The sequence below is a fragment of the Rhea pennata genome, chromosome 18 (genome assembly GCF_028389875.1).
Source record: "Rhea pennata isolate bPtePen1 chromosome 18, bPtePen1.pri, whole genome shotgun sequence".
NCBI classification, from domain to species: domain Eukaryota; kingdom Metazoa; phylum Chordata; class Aves; order Rheiformes; family Rheidae; genus Rhea; species Rhea pennata.
In genome coordinates this window covers 11,875,407-11,888,083 of record NC_084680.1, presented here as the reverse complement: position 1 = coordinate 11,888,083, position 12,677 = coordinate 11,875,407, and the positions used below count along the sequence as shown (strand labels likewise).

General features: G+C 49.6%; 1 protein-coding gene across 3 annotated transcripts in view; it reads left to right on the top strand.

Annotated features, from left to right (window-relative positions):
* The window catches only part of GPSM1 (G protein signaling modulator 1), a 71,652-nt gene that overhangs the window by 36,402 nt on the left and 22,573 nt on the right, over nt 1–12,677 (top strand). For 2 of the 3 annotated variants that reach the window (XM_062590654.1, XM_062590653.1), the window contains exons 10-11: nt 8,108–8,178; nt 11,910–12,089. In XM_062590654.1, coding sequence (XP_062446638.1) covers nt 8,108–8,178; nt 11,910–12,089 — 251 coding nt within the window. The remainder of the gene's footprint in view (nt 1–8,107; nt 8,179–11,909; nt 12,090–12,677) is intronic. The other variant, XM_062590655.1, reaches the window with a different exon arrangement.

Below are 12,677 nucleotides of genomic sequence, written 5' to 3'. Positions count from 1 at the left end.
GTTTGCAATTGCTGTCCCAGTTAATCCCTATTGGGAAAGGATGGGAGAACCCCAGGCTGGAGCTGCAGAAAAGAGCATGTGTTGGGGGGGGATATTTATTGACAGAGCTGGCTTATCAGGTGTGAGCAGTGGCCCCTAGGCAGGGGGGATCTGCAGTCCCTGGGTGCCTGAGGTGCCCTGGCCAAGCCTGGCAGGCAGCATGACTGGAGAGCCTCCAAAGGCAGCAAGGAGGTAGCATTTGCCTTCTGCTCCACACACAAGCGTGGGGGCGATGACGCTAACGGCTTTAGCCTGAAGCCTGCCTCATTCTTACCAGTCAGAGAGAATGAGTTTTGTAGCAATTAAAATTGTTTAGTTTTAAACATCAACTATATTTGATTTGGCTGATCAGCTGCATTTGTTTATCCTTAAAACGAAGGCCTGGGGTTGAGCTGGTTAATTGGTCTATGTATGCAGGGTTTTAATGGATGAGATGTTGACTCCAGCAGAGCACCTTTTGGCCAAGCAGAAGGCAGGATACAGGGTGGCCTGTTGGCTTTCTGTGCTCAGATGTTCTGTGGAGCCTTAGCTCACGAGCACTGATTTGTGCTCAGAGCGCATCTGGGTGCGAGTGCTCCTTGCTTGCCTCTCCATAAGGCACCTGCAGGCAGCCCCCAAGGAGATTTGAGTGTGGTGGTGGCCCTTGCTGTGATGCAGAAGGGAGCAGGGCTGGAGGGATGGGAGTGTTGCTTGCACACGATTTCTTTGGGTAAAGATTTAGGATGTGCAAAGGATGCTCTTCATGGTCTTTGTAATGAGACCTTTCTAAATTTGAGTAACCTCTGCTATTAGAGCTGTTAAACGACTCCAGCAGCACTGATTTGGGGTGGAGAGGGGGGAGCGAACCTCTGAGTCATCTGGATTTAAATTGAATTATTCAGCACTCAGCTTAGACTGCCCCAGCTTTGTCTTTGTGAAGTTAAAAAGTATTCTCACTAAAGCATTAATAAATATCTAAGGTTATTCTCTCATCTTACTGTATAAGCAAGCCTCCTTCCTGGTGTAAATGTAGAGCAGAGCAAGACCTTTCTGTGTCACAGGAGAGAGTGCTCCAGGACCAGGGGAGATGGCATTGTGCTGATGAAACCCAGGTGCTTGTTTACTGTGATGTTGGGGGAGATGACAAGTGCTGGAAGAGCAAGGAGTAGGCCTGTTCTTGAACACTGTGGCAGAGAAGGCACGATGCAGCTTTTGGCAAAGCCCTCCGTTAAATCAAGCGAGAGCGAGCTTTTTGGGAACGGCCAGTTCCTTACACAAGCCGCCGCTCTGAGCCGGGAAGCCTGGAGCACTTTGGCCAGTGCCCCGGGCTCCTGCAGTGTCCCAGCTCTGGCAGGTGCTGTCGCTTCCTGATGGTGCTTTCTTTGGGCGTTTTTCTTTTTGGGGTAGCTAAGGTATAGGAAATGCCTCTGGTTGTGATGCTCTTCTGTTTAATGGCACGGTGGGAGCACTGGGAACAAGGTGCCTCTGCTCGCTGATTTACTTGCAGCACAGAGCAAGAAAGGGGCCAAGAAGACGAATTTTCTCTCTCACCCAGGTTGAATTACTTTCCACTATCTAAAGGGTGTTGAAGGACAGGATTACTGGCAGCTCCTGGGACAACTGGAAGGCATGGGTTCAAAGTCCGTGTGGACGGCCACCTCTGGGAGCTGGCAAGCGTCTCACTGCTGCAGGCGGCTGACTCCGATTCACAACAGGATCCAAAAGGAGGGTCAAGTACACTGTCCCTCTCTTCGGAGGCTTTTATTGTGTGCGTTTGATCCACTGCAAGGCGCTGACAAGTGCAAGAGTGTCACTGTTTCTCCTGCCCTCCCTGAATCAGTCTGTAGGACACAGCTGCCTTAATTGGGCTTGTTTAGCTGTTGGGGATGTTGCCTGCATTAATTATTGTGTGTCACCTTCTAGTTCAAACTCGGCTTCTTTTTGATCTCTGCTTGTTCAACACAAGCCGATAATGTAAGATTGGAGGTGCTGAGGATCTGCTGTCTCCTAGCAGAGAAGATCCTGCTTTTTGAGAAGAAAACCAGGTTTTCCTGCCAAGTCTTTCACTGCTGTTCTTGAATTAGCCCTGAAGGTTACACACTTCCTCCCAGTCTGCTCCACCCAGTTTGTTTTTTCTCTCAGAAAATACTCCTGTCCCCACAACTGTTAATCTGTTAAGCTGAGCATTGCATGGGGGAGGTTATGGTCATAGAAGTCCTCTAACACAGCTCCAAACTCCCTGCAAGCTCTAAGGCTTGTGTTTGGCTTCATTAGGTGGCAAGCAGTTGAGTGTATGCCTTGAGCGGGCTGTGCTTTCTAGAGCCTGCAAATACAAGCCACTGTATTCAGTTTTTGGCCTGTATTTGCTGAGGATTTATTTGCAAATAGGCCTTACTCAGCTAGAGAAAAAGCTAATGCCCATTGCAGATGGGAAAATTGGAATCAGTCATGCCCAAAACCTCAGCAACTGGTAATGATGATAATGATAATAAGACACAATCACCTTGTACCCAAAGACTGCAGCTTTCCTGAGCTACATCAGTTTTGTTCCTACTGGGGGAAGTGGCAGGCTTGTGCCATCTCAGTCTCCAAGATGGTCTTTTTTCTCTGATCTGTCCACATGGATGTGAAGGCATCTGGCATGTTGTCCAGAGTGTCTCCTTACTCATGTTCCCTGCTTGAAGAGCCAGCTGTGCGATATTGCTGTTATTTCAGCCAGTTGTTCAGCTGTCAGAGTTGATTCTGGAGGATGTAGAAGTTGGGTGATATGTACATGAGATGTCTTCTGCCAAATCAGGCAGATGAGCGTTTTGATTCAAGAGTGACTTTTTTACTGCATATTGTATTTTTTTTTTCTTGGAACAGTTTTACCATGGAAAAAAACTCTGCAAAATTGTTATTCTGGAAAAAGGTTTTTGTAGTGTTCAGGATCTGTCTGGAAAGCTGATATTTGCTCAGCTGTATGCTGTTCTGTGTGCCAACGAATACAGCACTTCAGAGCTAGTCAGAGCAAACACACTGGAGCCTGATCTTCCCAGCAGAAGAGGTTTCATTCCTGTCCTCTGGCTCCCAGCTCTGACAACAGAGGGTGAGAATGCATGGCCTTGCGTGGGACCAAAGCATTGCTGAGGAGGTCTGATGTGACAACACACAGCAACAGCCTCCCAACAGCTGCCCTGGCCCTTAGCTCTGGCTAGGCTGTATCCTTTTAGTGTCCTATCCTTTCAATTCTAAGCCCTATCTGCTCTTGGCTTTTGTCTGGACCAGGAATGGTGTTGCGGGCAACCAGGGGAGCCCTTGCACTGGTCCAGCTATCTGACTATATCCTCAGACACAGCAGGGACCAAAGAAGCCAGAATTCCCCTAATCCTCTCCCATCTAAAGGACAGGTGGTCACTGCTGTAGATTGACACACAGCAGCTTGGTGCCAGCATTTTATGACTCAGTCATTGTAAATAACCAATATCATTTGCTTTCTCTATCTAGAGAATAGTACTGTTCTATCCCAGTAACATCAACTGGGAAAACAAATGCCGGCATTTATCATGTGAGACTGGCAATAATAGAGGTCAAGTGGATTTATGATGCTGGAGCCCATTATCTGTTTGAAGAATAATTAAAGCCCTAAATGAGATGCTTGTCCTACTGGAGGCTTTTTTTCTTCCTCTTGGTGCTGTGCTTTCCCCCCTCCTTTCCTCTTTGAAGAGCTTGCTATAATAACGGAGCACTAGCTTAACAGAGACTTCCTGATTAGATGTCAGCAGCAAATGATTTGAGATGCTCTGCACGCTTTCTGATTTGCTCGACCATATCTCTGTGGTCACTTCTGAGCTCAGTAGGGTTTACAGACCTGTCTTTCCCCCTGAAAAAATGACTATTTTGTCTAATTTAATTGCATTCCAGCAATGCTAGGAGCTGTCTGCCTCAATCAAAGCCCTGAGATGCCGGGGTCTGTACAAACCCAGGGAATGCACTGTCCGGGACTGGAAGTCATCACGAGCACTGCACTTTAAATGCAGAGGAACTGTCTCTGTGAGAGGGGGAGGAAGAAAGATGGTATCTCACATGCGTATATTGAAGTAGTGCCCCAAAGAGAGAAGAATAGGGAGCAGTTGGGAGGATGTGATGGAGCTGGGGAAAGCAAGGCTCTTTCAGGTGCATGCGAGCGAGCGCGCACATGTTCTCCCCTTGCTCTTGCTCTGTTTCAGTAAATTTCCTCCCTTCCCAAGGTTCGTTGCTTCCTTCCGCGTTGGGAGATGATTGCTTCATCAAATTTGAAAATATTGGAATGTGAAAACTGTTAAGCTCCCCCAAGGAATCAAATTGCAAAGTTTCTCCTCCCCCCTCCAAAAGAAAAAAAAAAACCCCAAAACAACAACAAAAAAGCCTCGGTTAATGGTGGTGTTGATCATAAGGGGGGGAGGCATTCTGGAAAAAAAATATTTTAAAAAGAAACAACAACGCTGAGCACTGAGAAGAACAACATCTGAGGAGCTCCAGAAAAACAAGGCATGAATACAGCCAGTCAGGAGCAGTGCTCAGCTGATGTTCACAAGAAGGTTTCAACTGGCTCGATTAGAGTCCTCAGTAAACCTTAAAGACAGAGAAAGCATTTAGAAATGCCCCTGAGGTTTTCCGTTACTCTGCAGTAGGCTTGGTAAACATGCCAATAAATACTGGAGAGCGGGGGGGGGGGGGAAAGCCTTACAGAGGAACAGACTCAGGTTTTCAGCTGCTCGGTCTTCTGCACCCGCAGCTGCTGCTGCTGTTGGTCGGCACTGGGGAAAGAGACAGGGACAGAGTCGAACTTTTGCTGACTATTAGGCAGTATTGCAAGTATTTCTGGGAAAAATTACTCCAAGGAGGCTGGGCGGCGCCTCGGGAGCTATGCCTGGAGCCCGCTGCGGGCAGGTCCTGTGCGGAGATGGAAAGTTAGCGGGACCTTCCTGCCGCGGGGTGCTCGTGAGTATGGAAACCTCTCTGCTGCGCGGGCTGGCGAGCACGGCCGCTGCGCGGGAAGGGGAGATGCTGCCGCGAGCTTGCTGGGAATAACTGCCCGCGTCGAGCCGGCGCCCGGCGGGCAGCCCTGACTCAGAGGCGGCCTTTCGCTTCCAGCCGCTCGTTTCAGCGGCGCTGCTTGCCGCACCCGCGGCTCGGCTCGAGCGAGGATGGCGGAGTCTGGCGCTGGCACTTTTGTGCCTGAAGCCAGAGCCTGGCCCTAGAGCTGGTTGCTTTTTCTTCTGGAAGAAAATAGCTAAGTTGGACTGTTCCGAAGTTGCATTTGTAACTCCTGCTGCCTTCCCCTCTTAGCTCAATCAAATGCGAAATCCAAGCGGTAACAGAGGAACACCAGCATCAAACAACTGAAAAAAACAAATTGTTCTGCATGCCCTAATTGCTGGGCTAGTCTCAGCTGACTACATATATTAAATTAACAAAGGGGAACGCAGGTTTTCTCAGATCAGAGATTAATGGTTTCTGGCCTGCAGTTTAAGTGCTACTGCAAATGTATAAAAGCACCTGAGGATGGAGGTGCATAATTAACGACTCTTTAGACTGTTAGAAATGATCTGTGTTTATCTAATCAGACACACTTCACTTCTTGCTTTCCTGGAAGTGCCTGTTAAAAGCCGCGGTGACGCAGGCTTGCTTCCAGGTGCCAGGCATTGCTCTGAAACCCAAACGTACGAATGGATTAAATGTCTCGAGGTGTCTCTGATTCCAGCCCCATCTCGCTGTTGCATGCGTGAGACTGCAGTTGATTTTTGAGGCGAGGACCTCTGCTTTGCGTAACAGCTCTGGGGTTTCCCCGCTGAAAGCTGGCGTCCGCGGGGGCGCGTGAGGCTCCCGCAGTGCGTGGCACACGCAGGAGCGGTCCCGTATCCGGTGAAGCGGCCGCTTTGCCCACCCGCCCGGAGCAGGGCAGCTGTCTCCGTTTAATGGCAGGACCGTACCAGGTGTCCTCTCGGCCGAGCGCGTGTCCACCTGCGGTAACAAACGTGCTCAGGCAGCGAATAACCTTCGTATCAGCGTTTTCATTGGTGTCCGGCAGCGCGAGCCTTTCCGAGCCTGCTGAAAGGCGATGCTGCAAAGCAGCTCAGCCAACGTCAGCAACGGCTGAGACGACGGCGGTAGAACGAGGAGTTCAGCCTGCCTTGCTGAGGGTGGCAAAGTCCTTTTCTCCTGCCTGCTCCAAAGGGAGGCTAAGCCCCGTGTCTGAACCCTGGCCAATGTCAGCAGCAGTTGCCGAGCTTCCGGGATCAAATCCTGTTTTTGCTGAGCTGTTGCCAAGTGAGGAACTGGCTTTGCTGCATGAAAGAAGGTAGAGGTCGGTAGCAATAGCGGCTGCATATCGTTGCATGTTTTGCTTCCTCTCTGGTCTTGCTACAAATCTTTTTATCCTGGGCAAATAAACATCCAGTCAGCATCTATTTGCCTACCGCATCATTTTTTTCTTAACTAAAAGCCACATACTGGCACGGCCTGAAAATTAAGCTGGTGCTGATGGGCTTTTAGGAGTAGAGGCAGAAATGTGCAGATATGATTTGCTGATTTGACTCTTCGACTGCAAGAGGTAAATCACTTTAGCAAAGGAGAAGTGACGGGTAGGGAAATTAACTGTAGGTCATTTATAACTAAATTGTAGTTTGTGCAGCCTTTGGCAAAGCCCCAGCTGATCTGAACTTGCCTGTGTGTCTCACAAAGCTGTGCCAGGCTGAAGTTTTGACAGCAGCGGTGCCTTCGGAGTTACGGCAGCGCAGAGATGCAGCAGTCTCCTTTGGCGTTCTGGTACGTGCGGAGTCCTGGATGTGCATCAAGCAGGAATCCCTGCTACCTGGTGCTTCTCCCGTTCACTGGAGCTTGTCTTGAATGGCTTTGCGAGGTTTGGGCCGTCTCTCTTGTTAAGTTTGTCCAGCAGCCTGGGTCTGCGGAGGTTGCCACACTACAAGCGGCGGCATGATTTGATGGTGGTGGGAAAGCAGGGGAATCTTTAGGTTTGGTGAGCTCGTTGTTGCAGGAACCACACAGAGCTTCGTGGTTTCCGTTCTCAGGCTTGCTGTGGGGATAGCTTTCAGTTCACATGCGTTTATTCATGCTCCCCCAGGAGCTTCCCTGGGGGCTTGGAAGCTGTCATGGGACCTTGAGTCCCAAGCTGTTGTTTCTGCCCTGCTCGGTGTGGCTGGTGTGGGACGTCATGTGGCTCAGCTAAACCAAGGCTTCGGGAGAGATCAAGGAAGGGGAGCAGGAGGGTGAACGGGCAGAAGTTTTCCCAGGCGTGGTGAAGGCATCCTAGGGCTGTTTTGTAAACACTCTGTGTGATAGCGAGCAAGGTAGTAACAGCTGGAAGCAGATTGGGAAGAGACCTGTGGATAAAGAGAGTCTGGGAAACGGGAGTCAGACCTTGAACCGGTTTCCATCTAGTCTGTTATTTCTGCGATGCTGCATTAAAATGAATGTGCTGAAATCTCAAGCAAACATCACTGATGTTGCTAAATCTTGGATTTCATTGTGAGGTTCAGGGCAAGGTTTTTCTGCCGATTACGCTGGCTCTCTGTCCGTTTGAGAATATTTGCTCTTTCACTTAGTTTTCCAGCCCTCACGACTGTGGAGGAAAAACTCAAGGATGCGTCTCAAATACGGTCTTTGACTTAAAACATGAAGATAAACAAGAAACTCACAGATGTATTGAACTATATTTTTGTTACGATCTTTTTCAATGCCAGTTCCCTGACTGTTGTTGTTGTGGGAAGGAGCGGGGCTTGTTCCTCTTGAATTCCTGAGGCCTCATCTCAAATCCAGGGTCACAGTGTCACCCTGCCACTGGTTCAGTATCAAAAGCTTCACGTAGCCTAAGCTGTTCCTGACTGCGCTGCGATAGCATTTGAAAAAAAAAAAAAGACCCAAACAATAGAGAACAAAACATATCTGAGTCCCAAGGACGGCGCAGCTGCAACATCCTGTCCTTTTGACTTTGTACCACCACAGTGAGCAGGAGCTGAGGGTCTGCCACGGTTTGAATTTTGTCTGTGTGACATTAATGCTGCCGGTGAGTGACACCCTCCTGATGCGCGAGCGCGTTGTTTTTCAGGGGCCAGGCCAAAGAGGATCCAGCGAAACAGCATGGACAGCTTAGACCTCCTGAAGTTCCCTTCTGAAAAGGTAAGCAAAGATGTCTGGCTGGCCTCGAAGATTAAGCATCAGTAGGAATATGTAATGGCTTGTCGGCAGGCTTCGTTTGCGGGGAAGCGTGCAATTAGCAGGCATTGCTGGAGTTGGTGGGGTTAACCGAAGAGGGTTTCTAGGGAGCTTGCAGGAGAGGAACAGCTGGTCAAACTAACAAGACACTTAACTGAAAGCTGAAAAAGCCACTTTCATGCACTTTTGAAAAAAGCAGCCCTTTACCAGGAGGATGATTGTTAGCGTTTTAGCCCCATTAGCGGCTGGTGGCAAATCTTCGTCCCGTATTAGCCCAGCAGTGCCTCATTCAGCGCAGGCGGGCAAGGAGAGGTCGGGAGCAGGAGATGCTGCAGCACAGGCGTACTGGAGCTCACTTCAAGGGCCTCCAAGGATTGCTGTGCTCCAGCTCGCCGCCGGAAATGTCAGATCCGGGCGGATCAGCGCTTTCAGGGACTCCCCAGGGCAAAGGCTGTCTCTGCAGTCACCTGGGAGGCACTGAGCCTTTCTACCTGCAGCAAACATTTAAGTTCCTCAGAAAATCCTCCACCGCGTCCCTGGGTCTCTTCATGGGACCACACTGGAGTTGCCACGGGACTTTGTCATGCTGGATCCCCAAGGAAGCTGCCAAGCAGGCAGCTGCACTCTGCCTTTCAGAAATGTCATCTGTGTAAATAATATGTCTTTATCCATCACATTTACAGCTCTCCCAAGTGTCCCAAAGAGCATTTCCCATGTTACAGAAGTGAGAACTGAGTCACAGAGAGAGAAGCTCACCTAAGTTGTAGACAGGTGCAGGGGGTCAAAGTTTGTAAAAGCATTTGGGTCCCTGAATGTCCCTGCAGGCACTCAGAGCAGCTGGCAGAAGCTCCTCCGTGAATTAGGTTACTCTCTTTGGACATTAATCACTACGTACACTTGTGTGCTTTTGTTAATTCCCCCAGCTCTGCCTACTGGTGGTTTTGGTTCCTACCTGCTTTGACAAGTGCAACTCCATCTGTTCCCCTCCCGGAGCCGTGGTCGTTCCAGGCACAGTGACAGCCGCAGCTGCTGAGCGTTGTCTGTTTGCACCAACGTTGGTTGTTCCAGTACCCCCTGCCTCCCGGTCCTGAGCTCTAGGACTGGCCATGCAGGGTGAATGTGAGGGTGCAGAGAGCCGTGACAGCTGTGCCCGCTGGCCAGGAGGCATCCAGTTGTGCATCCTGGCCATAGCAGCATGGCCTGGAGCGCGCCGGCAGGGTGGGTTTCGCTGATGTGCTGATGTGTGGTTTGCTGACGATGCCATTGGCTTGATGCTCTTTGCTGTAAAAGCTGAGCCTTGTTCGATAGCTGTGGCAGGGTTTGGGGATTTCAAGGATTTCACGTGGTGGCTGGAGGAAGCGGGAGCTGTGGGTCGGTTGTTACCTTTGGAGTCAGAAGTGAGTTGTTCTACTCTACACAAAGAGGTCTTGCGAGGGGTGTGCAGGTTTGGGTCTCCTTGCAGCAGTATTCTGGACACAATTCCCCTTCCTCTCTTCGGCACTGTCTCCTGGAGAGGAGCGATTAGAGGAAAGAGTTGCTTGCTTTGACCTTGCTTTTGGGAGGTCAGTACGACTGCAAGGAAGGAAGCTGGGAAGTGAACTGTGATCTCTCCAGCACTGTTGCCTTTCTTTTTTTTTTTTTTTTTTTCATCCTCCCTACCATTAGTCTCTGCTGGAGACAGCTTTTACTGTCAGCAGGGATCTCTGTACCGGACAGGCCAGGAACCTTTGTGCAAGCACCTCTGCGTGGAGCTGGGAGGCTGGGCAGAGCATCCCTGCCAGGAAGCATCCCCGTCGGCCCCCAACATGAGCAGGAACCTGCTTCCCTCTTCGTTCTGCTGTCACCAACCTGCACCTTACTCTTGTTTTGAGCTTCTCTGGTTGTAACTCCCAACCATTGGTTCCCATTTATTCCTCTCTCTACCAGACTAAAAAAACTCTGAATCACATGCTGTTTCTTATCCTTAAGGTGTTTACATGTCATAATTGCATCATCTATTCTTTTTGCGATGAACTGAGCAGTCTGGGGGCTCTAACTAAGGCAGTAAGGTACTGCACGGAAGTTTCTTTCTAATTCTGAAATTGCCTTTTGAGGCGGCTTTTTAAAATGTGGCTGCAGTAATCCAACATTGGTCCTGCCAATAGCAGATAAGGAAAGGAAGCTCTCCTTACCCATACTCACTATTCCTGTTTGCCCTGAAAGGAAGGGAAGGTCATTCTGGCTACCCTGTCCCACCATGCTGAGCTGTTGGCATGCTGTGATTTGAGATCCTGTTCAGATCCTTGGTTTTTTAGCATACCTACCTTGAAGCCGAGCCTCGCGAGTCATCCCCTGAGCTGTGCTAGAGCTGCTTTCATCTGCGTGTGCTCTCTGTGATGAGGACACCCTGGGGAGTTCCCTGTGGGCTTTACGCGGGGTAACAAGGAGTTTTGCAGACTGGAAACAGCGAGGCCCAAAGCATCAAGCAGGTTTAGGCACTCAGTTCCCACTGGTTATGTGTTAACTGTCCCGTACCTTTAAAAAGTGCCTTTGGAGCTAAATGCTGCATAGCTCCTGCTGGTGCTTCTTTACTAGGGCCTCATCTGCGTGACAGCAGTAATGGGGTTGTTATGACAATACAGGCAGAGCTGTTCCACGAGTCTTTGACGGAGAGGGGATAGGGCTGTGTGCGTCTCGCGGGAAGGGCAGCGAGCAGAGAGGCCAGGCGTGAGGCAGGGCTTGGAGAAAGGCAAGGTGAGGAGGGACGAAATAGAAGGGACAAAAGCTAGAAATTGAGAGACACGTAACCTCCATCTCCTCAGTCTCTTCCTTTCCCAGCAGGGGCGTGGCAATGGTATATTTTTATACAGCAATGGGAGCACTGGGCACAACAAGCGTTTAAGAGAGCAAAGGAGGACAGCAGTGAGGGAACTAGTTGTAACCATCTGCTGTAATTAGTCATGTTTCCCTGCAGTCCCTCACATGTGGCACAAGGGCTGGCGAGAGAGCTGAACGGGACCCCAGCCGTTCACGTTACCCTGCTCTTTAGGAGGCTGTTGGGTAAGGGCCCTTCCTCCCGTAGAAAATAGAGGGAGAACCGTGCAGGCACGGCTCTGCGTGTGCTGGGAGCCGAAGCCGCAAGGTGGGAGCGCCGCGGAGCATGTCAGAGCTGTGTTTCCCAGGGCGTGACTGGGTTATCTGTGGATCCAGCGTGGGCTGCAACATGGTTGGGGAAGAAGTGAAGATACTGCAAGTGGAGGGCTTTGTGCCAAGACTTTGGTATCCTGGGCCAGATGAGTTTGCCACTGTGTTTGGAAGAGGTTTTAATGAGTGTAGTTGCCAAAGATCACTAGCAGTAGTGACTGTTTTGGAGCTTTCATCTATCATTCCCTGTGTTTGTAAATATACCAGCCATGTTTCTCCTTTTACATCTAGATTTTTTTAAAAGGAGGGTGCTTCTCCCTAAATATGGAGAAATTGCCTTCCTTTGTATGTTGTTTGGGTGATACTTCTCCAATTATTAAAACATCCACTACAGAGATGTGCAAAATGTCCTTGTTCAACCCTCAACATCACTAGTGTCAGCTCGCATCTAAACTCTGCGGTAATGACTTGCTGCTTCTGTGCCTCTCCTGTTCTACTGAAATGTGCCAGCAATTCTCCAGATAAGCTTGAGTTGAGCAATGTGTGCAATGACTGTTTCTTGCTTTCCCAAGGACCAGAATGGTGACAACCATCATGTGGGAGACCTGAAGATCTCAGGAAAAGAGTTCTTGTCTTTACCAGTGCGATCAAAGAAATACCGAGAGCACCAATCCAACTCAGAAAGAAGGTCCCACGGGTCGAGCACATCGCCGCTGGACACGAGTGAAGTCCGAGTCCAGGTGTCACAATCGGTAGGAAGATGTTCTTTCCCCAGTGCTGGTCTGGGAGCTTCTTCTAGCATGTTTGTTCCTACCTCTTTTATAAGCTGATGTAGGGAAGATAGTGTACCCTATTGGATGGAGCACAGGACCTGCATCTAGCTCTACCATTGGCTATTTGGGCAGCTGTAGGCAAGTCATTTCACCTTTCTGTGCCTTGGTTTCACTGTTCGTTAAGCAGAGCAATGGTATCAACCTCCATCTGAACTGTTGTATGAGAGATTGGTAGTCAGTGGTGAACAATCCTATCTGTAACCTTCTGCAGAGGTGTGAGAATTAGACCTGAACTTTCCTGAGTTTGGGACTGTCAGGATGTGATACTCTGATTTCTAGAAGAACACAGCAATTTGGAGCCTGTGCTTTGTGCAACCTAACTTGCCTGCTGATGTTCCTGAGGAGTGGGACTTGTTTTTGAAGATGAGCAGCCAAAAATGTTGGTTGCTTTTGCAAAATCTGGTGGCTTACATCTTCATCCCTCTCATCTTGTTCGTGGTCCCTAGAGAAGCAATGTGCAGTGAGGTCTCTCTGAATTAGTTGATCATCAAGCAGAGAGGATAGAAA